The 17,428-nt window shown below is 40.5% G+C and overlaps 1 protein-coding gene across 12 annotated transcripts in view; it reads right to left on the minus strand.

Moving 5' to 3' along the window:
- LOC121632655 (ankyrin-3-like) overlaps positions 1–17,428 on the minus strand; it is a 161,747-nt gene that overhangs the window by 12,062 nt on the left and 132,257 nt on the right. For 8 of the 12 annotated variants that reach the window (XM_041974317.1, XM_041974319.1, XM_041974323.1 and 5 more), the window contains 6 exons: positions 16,540–16,662; positions 15,985–16,011; positions 14,547–14,628; positions 3,607–3,681; positions 2,282–2,413; positions 1,919–2,062 (listed from right to left, as the gene is read on the minus strand). In XM_041974317.1, coding sequence (XP_041830251.1) covers positions 1,919–2,062; positions 2,282–2,413; positions 3,607–3,681; positions 14,547–14,628; positions 15,985–16,011; positions 16,540–16,662 — 583 coding nt within the window. Of the gene's footprint in view, positions 1–1,907; positions 2,063–2,281; positions 2,414–3,606; positions 3,682–14,546; positions 14,629–15,984; positions 16,012–16,539; positions 16,663–17,428 lie in introns of those variants that run through there. The other 4 variants (XM_041974327.1, XM_041974321.1, XM_041974324.1 and 1 more) reach the window with 2 other exon arrangements.

The following is a 17,428-nucleotide window of genomic DNA, read 5'->3' on the forward strand; positions in this document are numbered from 1 at the left end:
GCACACTTGCTGGGTTTCCATTGCTATTTTAGATTTCAATCAGCAGAAATTAACTTTTTTAAACTCAAAGTTTCCCGTTTTCTTTGAAGTGTTGTTTGGAGGTGTAACCTCAAGTATTTTCCATTCTTTTTGATAAGTGATGTGAAAGCATAACCTGACATACTGGTGACATTATTGCTGGGAGAGTTAGTTGACATGGGGTTTAATGTTAGCTAAGCGCTGTAGTTGTGGCCAACTAACAGTAGTACTTGTTTTAATATAGTAAAACATACCCAGTGCTTTCTAACAAGCTCTGCATATAAACCCGCTAGTAGTTTAGTTAAATGTTGTATCATAGTTTAATGGCTGTACCCGCATTGACAGGATGTGCCAGTTAAATGTTCAAGCATGAACTTCTATTGAAAAAACAAATTAGCCAGATATTGTATGAAATCCAGTAGGTTAGGTCACTTTTTTGCATGAAATTGCATCTATCTTCATAAATAACCACAATCTTGCCTTTTTTTTTTTTTTTTTTTTTCTTTTTGAAATGCAGATTTGAATTTTTCAGACTGAAACTTCTATTTTGATAGCATGATCATCAACATTGGATTAGCTAGTTACAATCCAGGTCAAAAACAGCACAGTTTTCAAAGATGGCCACCTCAGAAAACACCCACATTTTATGTGCAGCACTGTTTGGGAGAATGAAAAACAACTATCTGAACTTCATCTGACAAAAATGACAATGATGTGAAATTCCCCAGTATACATCCAACCTGAATCCCATGATGCAATGCTTCCCAGCAGTCTCAAACAAAAAAAATGTATTTAAACAAAAAAATATAACTATGCCATCGTTTAACAACACTTTTCTAAAGTGGAAACTGACTAACAATCTTGTATAATGCTTCGAAATGAGCCACTTATAAGCATGCATACTATGTGCTAGTATTGATTGTACTATGCTGCATACTACCTAGTATGTGTAAGATGTTGTAGGTGGTTTTGAAAACAGTGTTGGTGTCCAGGTAGGACAACTACTTCTTCAACTAAATTACAACCAATAGCAAAGTAGCCTTTACCTCCACCTTGTCACCTGTGTTTCGTTTAGTTTAAACTTGAATGATTCACTATTTTTTAGCATATTTTTCAAGATCACTTTAGAGTTGCTTTGCTAGTAAATGGAAACCCAGCTTAATTAATCATCATCAAAGTTCTGAAATGTTCCCCAGTGGGTTCATAACAACCACATTACTGCCACATTTCATCTTGTTTTGAGAGGAAAGAGTGAAATACAGAAGGTGAGAGGAAAAAGTCTTGCCATACTGCTTAAAGCAACATGCCATTAATACAGACTGTGTGTTATGTTTGTATGCATCTGAATAGCACTTGATTTAAATCTGCAAATAGAAATGTGTTGCGTTGGAGTTAAAATCTTAAACATACACATAAACATAAGTATTACTGAACCAAATTACAAACAAACTGGTGTGCTGCCCCATCTGAAAAATGAGCTTCATAAATCCTGTAAGATGCATTTATCAGATGGGAAAGAGAGAGCAATCACTTCCTTCATCATGCTTTTGTACATTTTACAAAAACAGACATTAAAAAATTTTCATGCACCCTAAATGGCACAAATTTTCCTGCACTGAACTAGAAAATTCATTTAATCTCTCACTTGTCACCATACTTTTCAGTGTTTGAAAACTAACAAGCTGTCAGCTTAATACAGACACCTCTGATGCTGCTACTATCTGAATCGGACTCAATAAACCTGCCGCAGCATAAGTGAATTCCTCTAATCGTTTGGTCAAGCCTGATTGGTTGTGTTTTTCTTGCACAGTCAGGTCAGATTATCTGGCTGAGAGAGGAGGTGAAGAAGGGTGAAGGGATAGACTGAGAGATAGTTCAGCTAGGGAGGGCTACACTTTACCATCGGACTGATCCGGGAATACTGCGTTATCATCGGCAAAGCAGCGTGTGCCTGAAATGTTACCGTAGTCAAATATGGGCCCTTCCAGCAAAGTCACAATATCCAACCGATTGATCTTAGTCAGCACCGTGGTTAAAGCGTCCGCTGCAGAGGAGAGAGACAGAGAGGTTATTTCATCAGTCATGTTTTAGTACCACAAAATACTGATATTTTCAGTATGTTAATGTTATGTTATCACATGTTAATGCCAGACACGATTATAAGGGTACAAAATATGTTTTCAGATGTACTGTAAATATTAACTATTAACTATTAAATATTAATTATACAGAACACAAACACACAAGCAAACAGTTTGCTTACTTGTGGCATTTTTACCATCCCTGTGCACCCATTTCTTTAGGAGCATGAAGCTCTGTGCTGTCAGGGAATTGGGGTTTTCCACTCGGATTAAGTTGATCTCTTCCACAGAGAAATTCAGCTCCCTGGCCAGCTCTGTAATGACAGCACACACCACAAAAATTTACCTTTTCTTTCAGATATGACCAAAATGTTGCAAAATATGTCACACTGCATAACTTTGGTCATCTGAGCCACGAAGAATGATATAGTTATTTTGGTATATCAAGTAGAACATTCTGCATTCATAAGGGATAAAATCACAGCAGTGCAAACAGCTGTGACAATACAAAAACAGCATCTGAAGAAGGTATAAATAGGACGTGGTATTTAAAATCGAGTAATAACGCATTTTAAATTCCATTTGCCTCCTAAGCCATCCTTTCCCGTGTTAGTCTGTGTTTAATTTCTTAAGAAACCATAAATAAAGGCATATTTTAAAAAAAAAGAGAGAAAAAAGAAATTAAAATATCACAGTAGAATCATTAAACTGTAGTGTGTCAAACACCATCTACAGCTAATGAGGCAGTGAAATGCTGCTGATACTGACGAGCCGAGCTGTAAATCTAAAACCACGAGGACATTATGTTCACTGCAGTTCTGCTACATGAACACACATTAAATATGGATTACAGTCCTCAGTCACTATACTGGACAGACAGGCGCACCACTACAACTGTGCATGCACATTTGCATCGTCACACCCATCCGCATGCATGCAGACAGGCGTGGAGCTGTGCTGCAGTGCAGGTGGTCAGGCTTGAACCGAACTGCAGAGGCCACACCCTTATCGCTGCTCAACTGCGATACACACATAAAACTATATCACCTTTTCTCTTCAATATACTGAAAACAAACATGCTCTCAAGGCTTTGAGCTATTTAAATCAGCAATGCACGTTACTAAACATATTTTTCCCATCTGATATCCTAGTATATCTCATCATTAGTTGAGTATGTTGAAAATTTTAAAACAAACATAAATCTCAGTGATGTTACAGAAGTCTAATCTGATGTTGGATTATCTGAATGTGTGATGTATATGGTTATAAACGCTACTGCAGTACTGTTTAGCAAAAGTCTTTACACTTAATGTCCACTAGATGGCAACAAATACCATAAACTATCAATGGAAGATCTGATCTGAGTCCAGCTTGATTCATTCTACCCCTGGAGCCTTTTGAAAATCTCACATTTGCAGCACAGTTGGTGCTGTAGATGGTATTCTTGCATCACTTTGTGCTGCTTTATGTTGGTTAAATTGAGAAACTCAGGTGTGTTCAAACTCACCAGTCCAGCTGAGGCCGAGGTGGTCGGCTACTATCGCCATGCGGACGTCTGTCCTCTCACAGGGGCTCTGAGGGCCTGAGTCAGGAAGCAAGGGAGGGGCCGGAGACAAACAGTTAACATGATGCCATGAGAACGGTCCTCTAATTTATCAGATGTGGTTCTGATAGAGAGACATACAAAATGGCTCCCAAACTAATCAAAGAAACAGATTAGGAATGTAAACTGCGTTTAACTTTTTTAGATTGTTACACTAATGTGATTTAACCTTAAGATGTATGCTTGTTAAGTTACACTAAAGGTGTTGCAATTTTTTGATGTGATGCTCATGTTAAAGGTATTTAGAGTTGTTGTAGCTGGAACAAAGACTTACTTTACATCAGTTTTCTAGGTCTCCCAGTTTTGTTGGCCAAACACTCTTCAACATTTACATAGTAGTTGGACATTTTGGGAAATTTTATCTTTGGAGAAGGTAAGATAGGGCAACACTGCTACTTTTATCTGTACATTTAATAAGAAACAATATTTGAAAATAAATTTAGCATGACACCTATCATCTCTGAAGGTTATTAACCTTTTAAAACCTGAGGTTTGGCCATTTTGGAGGCCTTGTCTGAACTGCCAGTACCAAAGCCTCTAATTTTGTGTTGCTTCACTTCATCAGAGTTGACCTTTCCAGAGATAATGCTCACATATTTTATTATGATTTGATAGAGTTTTAAAGCTACAGCTCTAAAACAGTAGGTCTAAAACTCTATCTAATCATAGTAAAATATGTGAACATTATCAATAAAATAATCTCTGTATGACTCTTTGGTGTGCACTTGTGTCAGTCATACTAAACCTCTCAAATAAGCACACACTTATAAACATAGGATGGACCAGATTCACAATTTTGTTCTAAACGATGAAGAAAGTTAAAAAATTATATTTGACAACGTTGAATACAATTAGCTTATGGGGACAAATACATGATATATGATACATTCTGGCCAGTAAATGGACTTAAAATATAAATCTAATTAAATTTATGTATTAATTACTTTTAAGACAGAACTATTAAAAAACAACAGGGAGTCAGCTTGGATCTGTGAAGCCAGAAAAGTGTAAAAAACAAACAAATATTAAACATTTTTATGTTGAGCAGTATTAGGATCAGTGTTAGTATTAGTATTAAAAGTTTTGTATCACATCACTAACAGGCAACATGACCCCCTCACTGAGTAAAAACAATTGAAGGAGTCAACTTGAAATCTACTCATTTCCAATCGATGGCTGACTGCAGACATCATGTGCTAACAAGTTTGAGCTGATTTATTGCTCTGTCAGTGATTCCAGAGGTTAAAATGTCAACGAACCAGGCAAGCAGACCATAAACAAACATAAGGTTGTAACCCCCCCCCAAAAAAAGTCATACGCTTAAGTCTGAATCACAGTCAGAGTGGAGGTGAGGGTTGTGTTTCAGGATGAGGTGCAGGACTAATGTCATCTCTGTGTGAAATAAAACCGAGGGTGTATGCAGTAGTCCACACTAAGACAAAGGAATGAATACTCACTTCTAATTCAGCAACTAAAAGGCTTCTTTTAATACTGAAATTGTAATGTCTGTGGTTCTTTTTATTTACTACACCCTCTTTGGCTTGTTTTTTTCATTATTATGACAAGATAACTCAATGACATCTGTTTCTTATCTAATCTGAAACAGCCTGACTTCAGGCAGAACAAAACCAGCTTAATCCAGGAAGTCTGTCATTGACCCTCAATGTCTCAGCCTTTACTTCTACGCCTACATCAGACAGAACAGAACACGGATAACAAGAATGACAGGAAGAAGAAATGACAACTACACTTACATCACATCACAGAGCACCCACAACAGCTACATGCATCTCAAAGAGAAAGATAAAGTACAAGTGTTTAGAAAAGGTTTACAAACTAGTCTCGTTCTCCGTCACAGGAGCCTTGATTGGTGGATCAACCTGACTCCCTTCCTCCTTCTGCTCTCGCTCCTTCCCTCCAAGAGTCCGCCTACTCTTCCTCCTGCTCCTCATCCTCTCACAGCTGGCCTGCTCAACCTGAGCTCTCACATCTCTAGCGGACGGTGTTGATGTGGTGGTGCTTGTGGAGGTGGAGGTAAAGGTGCGGGAAGGCCGGGAACTCCTAGAGGCTCTAGATGGCTCTGACAGGGAAGTGTTCGTGGTAGTGCTCAGGCTGCAGCTCTTCTCGTCCTCAGTGGGCAGTGCTTTCCTCTCTAACTTTGTCTCAACCTCCTTGGGAATGGATGTGTCCAAGGTGTTGGCTATCCGGCAACTAACAGACCTTGTTTTACAGCTCTTTGAGACCACAGCACTATTTTTTCTTCTTGCTTCATTTCTACTGGAAGGTTTTATTGAAGTGTATTTGTGTTCAGTGCTCAATCTGCTTTTAGTTGGTTGCCCCTTACATATGTCTGTTTTAACAGTCTTATGACTAGATGCAGATTCAGTTCTAACCTGCCTCTGCTCCTGAGAACAAGAAGGGTATTTAATGGCTTTTAATACTGGGATTTTAGACTTTGGAAATCTACCCTCAAATGGGTCAACTCTTTGTCTGACTACATGCATTGTATGTTTCCTGACTGGGAATCTATAAATATTGTCTAGTGCCTTGTCTTTCATTATTAGCTGCTTTTGACTGCATAGTTTTTGGCTGGGCACTCTCAGTGGTAACCTGGATTTAAATATATGGCCCTTGACTCCTTTGGCTTCTGATTTTGTTATTGCTACATTAGGAAAAACCCTGTCCCCCATATTGCTTTCCCCTAAGTGGCTGAGGGATGCTTCTATCCTGCTGACCTCTTGCTGAGTGGGTCCTGAATAGGACAGCAAGTCAAACACAATTATGCCAGCTTGGGAACCGTCTGAAGGGGAATCTGGGATGGTGCTACTGGTATTGCTACTCTGTGTTTGCAAATGGCTAATCTGTTGTGAAGGTGCAGGGGGGTAATTGGTGCTTTGGTGACAGGTGTTTTGAATTTCCAAGGTCCAACCCAGATAATCCCTCTGTTTGGATGTATCTGAACCAGCGCTGTCATTTGAATAGTCTAGGGCAAATGATGGTCTACTACTCAAAGAGTTATCTGACATGCTTGGCATATCATAATTGTAATAACCTGCATAGTTTGGGGTTAAATAGTAAAAATTATCTACAACTGTTCCTGAGGTTCTGTTATTACAACAATCAAAGGTGCTTGATGTTTTATATTTAGAGGTGCTATTTGAAGCATCAGGGGTTTTATCAAATGATGACTTGCATCCTGTTCTAAAAGTGGAGAATTTAGGTTCTGTGTTAGAGGCAGAGTCTCTCCATGTGCTGTAACTACTAGCCACATTTGATATTTCTACAGTTGTAGTTTGAATGGAAACTTGAGGGACTGATAATGCATAAATAGTATCGAACTGATCTCTGTGTTGTGAGGAGGCATCTACCTCCGGGTCCCTGACCCTGTATCTGCCCGCTGAGTAGTAATGCTCACCAATCTGAAAAAACTGGAGCCTCTCCTCCACCATGTCCCTCTTGCTCATGTCAATCGCACCACTGCGTGTCATCTCAAACATCTTCCCTTCATGGAAGGGGAATGGGTTTTGCTCGCTCGTCGGCGTGCTATCGTCCGTTGGAGTTCGTGCCGGGGTAGTGTCTGTTGTTGTGGCCTGTGACTGGTCATCGACTGCCAGTCCAAAAGGCTTAGGCTCACCATTGCTTCCCCGTGTCCCTCCCATGTCAACAACTTCTCCTTCACCACTTTTACTGGGCCAGGGATCAAAGTCTAACCCCTTGGTGGCGACAGTCTTAAAAGTAGAGTTAAACTCTTCTTCTAACTTATAACTAAAGTAAGTGTCTGAAAATCCCTCTTTATCTGAGTGTTTTTGTTCCTGACTTTGATCTTCATCTTTACTAACACTATCAGGCTTTCCACCATTTGAAGGAATATCCTTTTTCAAAATGTCTTTTTGACATTCCTCTGGTGTCTTCTCCTCTTCAATAACCTCCAGTTTGGTCTGGGGAAAAGACCGGTCGGTGGACCTAAATGTGTCTGTTGCCCAGACGTCTCTCCGGCTGTCTGGTAGACCAAACAGACGTAATTCTGCCTGCTCACACAGGCCATCATCCTCATCCTGAAGCTCATATCCATCTAGTGAGTCTATCTCTGTAGCATCTGTGTCGTGTGAAAATTCAGCCGTTGTGGCTATTGAACAGTCTGTTATTGACTGGTCATTTCCATTTTGTTCATATTCACAGTCCTCTCCTTTGCCGTTAGAACCTTTGGAACCATTGCTGGAACCATTGGAACCATTGGTCCCACCATTTATTTCTTTGTTGTTCCCATTCTTGTCATGCTTTTTTGGTTTGGAGGTCTTATCCTTCTTCTTGTCCTCCTCCTCGGGAACTTTGAAGGTGAATTTCTTACATGGAATTGGCTGAAAGATGGACTCATCCTCATCTTCATCTTCAGCATTTGACTGACTGTCATCCGTCCCGGGTTGCACTGGGGAAGGGGGTTGTATGCGTATAATTGGCTCAGTCAGCAGATGTTTGTCATGCTCTTCCTGTAAATTCACCTCCATCATTTCTGTTTCAGTCTCTGAAGAGGCACAGGAACCTTTTCTCTCCTGGTCTGAAATTTCCGAACTCGAGTCCAAAGGAGGAGGGGGAGGGAACTCGATATATGCAATACCCTTATCTTTTGAGACTTCTTGCTGCTCCTGCCCCGTTATTTCATCATGTGGGCCACTTTCTGTGTCTTGCTGGTAGAAATTATCAGTTAATTCCTGCTGGTTATCAACAGATTTAGCTTCTTCTTTATTAGCATTAACCAGATCTGCTTGAGTAATATAGAGACTGGTTTTACTCTCTGGTGGTGCTTCTTTAAAAGAGAAAACCACCTTGCTCTGATCATCTTCCTCTGATTCTTCAGATACCTCCATGATAGGGCTTGGTTTCCCTGGCATGAATCCCATAAAGCCATCAGGAGTCTTTAATGTTAGGTCATAGCTGACCTCCTCAGAGCTGGGGGTCTCTGGTGTAATGGGGCTTTTCCCTGAGCTGTCTATGAAAGACACCTGCTCTAGTGTATCATCATCTGGGCTTATTGGGCTGAGTGCAGAGTTTGATTTCTGTTTGACAGAATACAGTGCTCCCTTCGCTTCCCTCTCTGCCTGCCTTCCCACCTGGACATAAACAGGTAACGTTTTGATGCCCTTGAAATTCTCTTTGGTTGTTACAGTAGCTGCAGGGGTTATGACTTTCTCCAGCATCTCTCTGGGACTGAGAAGGTTGTTGGAGTTGGAATCTTTGGGTGCGTTATCTAAAATTTCAAAGGTTAGATCTGTTTTTGCTGGGGCTGTCTCAAGACTTTTGGTTTTAGATAACAGAGGTATTTGTGAGGGCTTAGTTTTTGTTTGTTTCTTTGCAAGTTCATTATCTAAAGAAATGGATGCTGTCCTTACAGGAATTTGAGATTCTGTCTTTTTTCTGAGGTTTTTGTTTTGTGGTTCCTCTGAATCTTTTTTGGGCAGCTCAACTTTTGTTTCTTTGGGAGCAGCCACACTTTTTGCTGTTGGTTGGTATTTTTTAACATCACTCTCTTGAATGTTTGGTAGTGTCTGAATTTTCTGACCTTTATTGCTTTCCTTAATTTCCTGAGTAACGCTGGAACTAGTATCTCTCCCTTTAGCTGTTGCTTTATCGGTCTTAGTTTCACCAAATTGTTGAGAGACCTCTGTATAATTTTTGCTGGGCAGCTTGTCTACTTTGGAGGTTTTAGGTATTGATATCTGAGCAGGTTTATTGCCTTCTGTGTCCTTCTCAACTTCATTTTTCTGGCTTTCTTCTTCTGATGTTTCAGATACATTTGAAGTTTTCCCTCCAGAAAAAAACTGATAAACAGGAAGCTTGCTCTCCTTTAATTTCTGTATTGATGGTTTTGGTTGTACTGGAGGAGGAACTTTTGTAGGACTAGACTGATTCTGACTGTCTTTCTGAGCCACAGATTCAAATTTCATCCTCGCAGCACTGACTTTGGATGTTGATTTTACGTGGGAAGGAGAAGAGGGTTCAGACTCACTGGTCTTTGGTTGTGGTTTGGTTTTATTTTCACTGGTATAGGAGAGGACACTCTTTTGAGGGCTGCTTGGCAAGCTAGAGCTTTTCTTTTCAGCTACTGTGGAGCTTCCAAACATTTTACTTACTGAAGGCTCCCTGAGTTTGCCTTTACTCAACCCTTCCTCTCCAGCTTTAGGCTTCTGCTGTGTTTTCTCTGGGCTGCTGCAGGCTGAACTAGGCCAGGATCTAGGCTCCTTTGGCTCTTGTCTAACAGGCTTTTTCTCAGGAGACTGTAGCTCATCATTGAGTTTCTCTGTTTTGTCACGGAAAAACTGTGACACCTCACTTAGTTTTTCCTCTGCTTCCTTTACAGTCTGATCTACCCTATCTTCATAAAGCAACTTATCCCTGCTCCTGTCATGTTTGTCTTCTGTAAATCGCATCCAAACTGCATGTTTGGGGCTGCCCTGTTCTGTTGAGTAATGGAGCACTGTCACCTTGTCAAACTGAGATGTTTCATCTCTGTTCAGGAATTTACCTGATTTAGGGGACCCATCTTTTGATGACTTAGAAACAAACTCTCTTTTGGGGCTACCCTGCTGCTGATTTGTACTCTCACGGCTGCCAGTTATATCCGAAACTACAAATCGATTTTTGTCAGCGACTGTTGCTGAATCCTCTGTGTCTGAATGAGACACGTCAAGTTTCTCGGAGAGAAGCATTTTCTCTGCAAACCTATAAGACTCGCCTCGAACCTCTGAAAGCTCATCGTCACAGTATTCTACAGAGTGCTGGCTAAGTAGTTTAAGGGCTTTATATGAATCATCTGCTATTAATTGGGCTGAACTTGGGCGACTGTCTTCTTCTTGCGAAACAGGGGTATTAACCCGAGAGGTTTCCAGAAAGGAGGGCAGGGATTCTTCGGCAGTAAGCTCCTCTTCTTCCTGTACCTCATCGTATTCAGTAAGCTCCTTGATTCCACGATCACCTTTGTAGACATAGAGTTCAGGATGTTTCTTGGTTTCTCTGATAATCACCTCAGTCGGTTCGGCTGTGCTGTGACCCTTTTCGATATGAACCTCGATTATCCTTTCAACCTTGGGTTTGGATTTAATTTCTCTGTCAAGAAATCTAGGAGTCAGCTCATCACCTTTGACAGAGTCCTGGCTAGCTTTATGTTCAAAAAGGCCTGCCAGTTCTTTAGATGGGTCCCTCCCTGATTGGAATGCTTTCATGATATCTCTAACTGACATAGCCTCCTCTATCATCTCTGTGCCATCAGTCAGTTTGGGCTTGTGATAAACCATTCTAGTGGTAGTGGTAATATGAGTTTCCTCTTTAAGACACACACTTTTGTTCATCATGGCGTCATCTTCTGGCATTTTCATTTGTAGGGCATTTGTTGAAGCTTCTTCAGGCTGTATTGCAGGTAAGGCGGATGCAGCCTCCTCCATGAGTCCAGGCTCATGAAGATCATCAGGTTGCTCGTAGCTCCTAATGTGGACCACCTCAGTCCTGGTCTCAGTTACACAAGGAGGAATGGGTGAATCTGTGAATAAAGGCTTGGGTCCCGTGCTCTCAGCACTCTGAGGAGCAGAGGGTGTTTTTTCACTCCTCGTCTCAAACCCGCTGTCTGACAGTGGACTTTTGTCTTGCTCATGAGACAGGTCCTCTGGGGATTCCAGTATTGTGTCTGACCCTTGATATGACTCGGCAAGCTTGCTTAAGTCCTTCTCCGAGGGAGACCTGAGCATGCCTGAGACTGGTGGAGGCATTTTTAATTTGTGCTCTTGTATGGACATAGATGGTTTGAGGACACGCTTCTGTTTCTCTTCCCCTTCCCTTTTTACCTCATCTTCATATCTACTTTTCAGTTCTGCCATTTTCGACAGAGAGCTAGCACCAATGTCATTTGTTAAGAAATCTACGACTCTAGCTAACTCTAATTCTTTGCTTGCCATTGACTGATGTTTGAGAAAGAGTGTGTTTTCATCAAAAAGAGGATAATAATCTGGGAGGGTAGTTCTTTGTGCCTCTTCAATCTCATCTTTGGAAAATTCCTCCCATTCATCCTCTGAGGATTTCTCTTTACCTTCGGTCATGATATCTTTCTGTAATATCTCACTGACTTTGACTAAATCTTCTTTCACCTTCTCTACTAAAGTATGTGGCTCCTCATCCTCTAATTTAGTCTCTTTAGGAGTGCCAGTATGTGATGTCTGGACAGTTTTAGCTGCTGTCTGTGTGTCTGTCTGTAGGATTGCTGTCATTCTGATTAGATCTTCTTTCATGTCTGCTACGTCTCTCAGTATCTCCTGATTGGAAGCTGCAGTTGGGTGGATGATGGGCGGTGTGATAAACGGAGGGGATTTCAGCTGGGATTTTATTTTTGTTCCAGTAACACATGTTGACAAATTGGAAGAGGATGAGGATGAGGCACGAGGAGAATCAGGAAGTGCCATTTTGAGAGACCCAGGCCCTGGTTTGACAGGGGTATCATGGATAACATTGACCAGTGAATAAACAGGGACAGTTAATGTACTGGATGAAACTGCCGAGCTCTGGGGGACAGCTGCAGATCTCAGAGAACCATAAGCAGAGCTTGCTGTTGCAGATCTACGGGAGGAGGACAGTGATTTAAGTGTGCCATAGCCTGAGACTGAGTATGAGTCTATAGCTTCGTTTATGGCTGCACTGACACCAGAAGTTGCTGCCTGTGTGGTGGCCTGGATCCTTTCTTGAAGGCTGCTACTTCTCTCTGAGAGCAGACGCGAAGAAGGTGAGGATGGTGTGGAGGAGGATGATGGGTATTTCACAGGTGAGACAGATCCGTTCATCATGGAAAATTCTGAGGAAGGAATGGTTGTTTGTCCAGTTGAGGAGAAAGAAGAGATGGATGTCCTCCCTCCTCGGGATGAGAGTGTGGAATCAACAGAAGTTTTTAAAGAGGACAAACTTGAGATGCTTTTCATAGAAGGAAGGGTGGCTGCTGCTGCTGAATCTGTCCCAACTGTGGACCCAATTGCAGGTTTAAAAGGCAAATTAGAGCTGTACATGCTGTATGTTGTTTTTGGCGACGCTGGAGAATGAGGAGGAGCTGAAGACCTTTCTGATAAGGAACCATTGGGTAGTGAATGAAGGGGGGAGGTCCTTGATGTGTATGCTGAAGCCAAGTTTTTGATTGAAGCTGGATCTGTGGCAGGTTTACTTCCAGAGGTCACAAGGCTGGCAGACCCATGAAGAGGGTACTGACCCTGTTGGACAACTGTTTTAATGGGTGAAGGCACAGTCCTGTAAGACCTGATGGGAGATGAGGATGGCAGATCACTGACTGATTTAACTGGGGAAGACAGAGTAGGTGCCGGTGATGAAACTCCCATGGAGGCTTTTATCAATGTGGGGCATGCAGGTGAGGGGGTAGAGAGGGGCCAAGTAGATTTTAATGGAGAAGCAGCTGGTGAGCCTGCCGGTGAATCGGTAGAGATGAGGGAACCCCCCACTCCGGCGGGCCTTGTTTGGCCAGGGACGGTAATAGGAGCAGTCGACCATGGTGGGTAAGGTCTGGTTGGAAAGACAGGTTTGTGAGGGTAACCAGCAGGCAGTGCTCTTGTTGCTGCACTTCGCTCAACTGCTGTTTCTTCAGGTGAATTCAGAAAAATAATGATGAAGGAGGGATGGCAAAAAACAATCAAAAGAATTGCAAGATGGATTGTAAAGATAACAAAAAATTATGTTGGGAAAGGAAAAAGAGGAAAAAAATGTGAAAAAAGAGAAGACCAGAGGAGGAAGAGTTGGTCAGTGAGGCAGTTATAGTATTAAGGAGGGAACAAAAGCAGTTATATATGTGCTGGGTAAGACATTTAAGTACTGACTGAAGATGGACTTGTAGACAGAAACAGTTGTGTTCCTTTGTGATACAGGATTGGAAAATGACTCAAACAACAGCAACATAAAAAATAAACCAAACAAAGCACATAAAGCAGCAAAGTAAATTTCCAAGGACAATGGTGTAGACTGACAGCTGACAACAGAAAAATGGCAGACAAATGCACCAGGATTACCACAAAAACAACTTCTCTCTTTGGACTTCAGATATTCTAATACCAGCATATGGAGTCTGGCTCTAAATTCAGTCCGCTTTTATGAGTGCCTTTTATCTGTTTGGTCCAAAAATGACAGTTTCCTCAAAGAGAATTTTGACTGTTTGAAACAATAGAGCCAAGAGCTGCAGAAGTTTCCATTTTCCTTTTTTTTGGTAAAGCAAACTAAATATGACAAAATGTGCTTTCCAAGACTGAAGTTTTGGCCCATTTTGTCATGCAGCATCAAGTTGGTGATGAGCAAAATTGTGCAAAACTGAAAAGAACTGCCTGAAAGAGACCTCAAACGTGCATTATTGTCCCACGCAAAGGTGCCACATCATCACAAAGCCAAAAAGAGCTCTAAACTGCAAATGAAATACAAAGAAAATTTTACTTTGACTTCCCCTCCCCTAAAATGTTTTGTAACACTATGCTGGTAAGTCAGAGTAAAATTTAGCTGCATAAGAAATTAAAAAAACACAGCAGTGGAAATCAACCAAACAAACCAAGAGGAACTTCAACTCACAACGTGGGCAAGCATGGTACACAAACTTAAAACCACTCACTGACTCATGCAAAAATATGTACCATGTTGTAAACAAGCAAGTGGACAGTGCGTATTATGTGGGATGAGAAATATGCATTTGTCACATTGAGTAAGTAACATCTACCTAGATATTGATCATTCATGTAATTAAAACTGTTAGCAAACTAACTTATTCACTAAACTTGGCATTATTTAATACTCAAAGGGTTTATTAGTGAAGATGTCAAACTCACTCAGTGCAGGCTCGGCCAGATAGCTGTAGCGCTTACGTAAGGCTAGGGATGCAAAGGTATGACGTCGTTCTGGCTTTTCAGTCTGCAACAATAGCAAACAACACAAAAACCTATCAGTTTTAGGTCACCCTATAATGCAAAGTGCTGCAAAATCAGCACATTTTAGTGTAGAATTAAAGCAAACCTCCCAGTCTGCATTAGTTTGTATTCATAAATATATTTAATTGTAAAATATGGCAGCAAATCCTCCTGCACTTAAATTGTTTGTTTTTGCCAGTATCGATGCTACTACTTACTAGGACTGTCACATTAATTTAAAATAAATTAAGATACTTGTCTTATTCTTTAGCAAGTATCTCACCTTCATTATTGTCTACATGTTTTCCCGTGTGTTGTTGTACAGCTACTCTGTGTGGGATTCAATTTTACAGCAACTTGGAATGTTATGCCGTGGCCCCAGTTTCATTATAAATTCCAGAAATCCCTCTACTGAAAAAAAATTCTTCCATATGATTCTTATTTTATGAGCCTCTGGCGAGTGGAGCTGCTGTAGCTGACTGTGCTAAATAGCAAGCAGTCAGACAGAAAATAAAATTCAGCTCTATGCTTGTTATATCTGGTGCCTTGCTTGGGTGTAGCAGGTGAGTTTGTAGATTTGCTGTTGTGGTTGAGTAACAAATGCTTTGTACAATGTTAACAAATAGCAATATCTTTATTATTACAGTGTTAAAAAAACACTTCAGAACTGCTCCTCAGATTATTTAGGGTAAGGGCAGCCTTTCATGTTAGTTACCTCAATTTTGATGGCAACATAACACACATAAAATTGGCTTATTTCACCGAGAGGTTACCAGTACAGTCACCAGCATAGTTACCAGTGCACGCATTAAGTGTAGCTGGATCACAAGGCAAACTACTTCTAATGGTCTGAAGCAGACATCTACACCAACCTTTACCCTAAAGCACTAACAATTTTTTTTTTTATTTGAAAGAGCTATTGACAAATTTTCCCACGTTAAAACAAATGCTGAGATTTTGAAGAAAAAGTGACAGCCCTACTGCTTACATTAAATGTTAATAAAAATAACCTAAATAATGTGTTTAAGTTAGTCACGATAAGGCTAGAAACTCTATAATACATATGCCTGAATGTGCATATAATCCCATTTTATTGTATTGTTAACAAATGTTTTAGAAAAAGGGCCACTTGTAACACATACTGGACTGTGCAGAGGATAAGGACTGGACATAAGACATGTAGTTTTTCCCATATCTACCATGTACCATGCAAAACTGAGGAGCTAGAGGTGGCTTCAAGCAAGGAAAGCTGATACTGCCCTTGCAGAAGCGGTAAAAAAAATAAGGTTATAGATGGCAGAGCAGGGCCGCTAAAGATCTGGCGCAGAGGACAGCACATAGTAGGCAGGGTGTGGTTTACCTCATCCTCGGCATCTGACTCCATTTCCTGGTTCCCAAGATGCATTGCAGAAACAGGGGGAGTAACATAATGGAAAGCAGGGGGAAAAGAAACATCAGGGTGTGAAAAAGGAGTGATTGACAGAAACTCCAAATAAGAAGCGAAGCCACTTTAGCAACTTAAAAAGAAAACAAAAAAGAGGCCAAACAGCAAAAAATAACTAAAGAGCCAACATTGAGAAGCAAAAACAGCAAATGAGGTCAAGCCACAAACAAAGCCAGTCTGAGAATCAAAAAACTCGTAAGCACGCAAACTCTCAGCCAAAAGCAAGTCATCCAAATCAAAAGGCAAGAAGAAGCAAAATGAAACAGCCAATGACAAGGATCCACTGCAGAGATAATCAATATATAAATAGAGAGAGAAGCTTTAAACAGATAAAAGACACAGTGGCGGCAGTTTGGCCAAAGTCTTTCTCTGTCTTTCATATATCAGTGTTTAATGGGAGCTGAAACTACCCTAACCATGAATATGGTTATGGACATGACAACAAAAAATGGTGAGTTCACACTGCCTTACCTTTTTCACTGCTGGAAGTGTTATGTTCAGGTTGCACACAGCGATTTGTGGAAGACCTTTTGTGGTCTTACACTCTTTCAGGAAAGTGAGACGACCACAGGGCTCCTGACTGGGGTCTCTAACCTAAAGAAAGATAAATGCTTATTTACTCTTTACTCTTAATCTTTACTTGACTGGGTGGTGGTATAAAGATTTAAGGAAGCACATGGATGGTAACACTGTGGACTTACGTAATCATGTTTTCTTACATGCAAATCTGCAAATAAGCAGTTTTTTTAAATTTTAGTATGTATTAAGAATAATGTATTTCAGGATTTGTTGAGAACCGTGCAGCTAATTTTTATATAATATGGTTTGTAGTCCTATTTAATATTGTTTGGTTAAAATGATGCCGGTCCTAAGTAACGAAAACAAAACAAAACAAAAAGAAAAATACAAGAAGAAGAGGATCAACACAAAGTTGTTTAGCTGTATAATAGGAAAGTGGATTTGTAATTTATAAAATGTAGGGGTGGGGTGGGGAGGTCAGAGATATCTATCCACACAAATATGTTATCATATTTTAATAAATTTTAAAATGGAACTGATTTCAGTCCAAACAAGAGTTTAAGCACAATTTTAAAACTAATGGTCCAAATTATGCCTCTTAAAATGCACGTCTCACAACATTTACTGACCATGCCACTGGACACGGGAATGGTCATAATTTGCTAAATTTCTACCATGCATCCTGTGCACGACTGCAAAATTTACATTATAAAATTTATAATTTGCCTGAAAAACAGCATCAAAACAGAATTTTATTTTTCTTTTCTTTCCACTTTTTTCCACAGAAAGGGTCATATCATATAGGCTATTCAGCTGTGGACTCGATGAGTAAGAAAGACTT

The sequence above is a fragment of the Melanotaenia boesemani genome, chromosome 21 (assembly GCF_017639745.1).
Source record: "Melanotaenia boesemani isolate fMelBoe1 chromosome 21, fMelBoe1.pri, whole genome shotgun sequence".
Lineage (NCBI taxonomy): Eukaryota > Metazoa > Chordata > Actinopteri > Atheriniformes > Melanotaeniidae > Melanotaenia > Melanotaenia boesemani.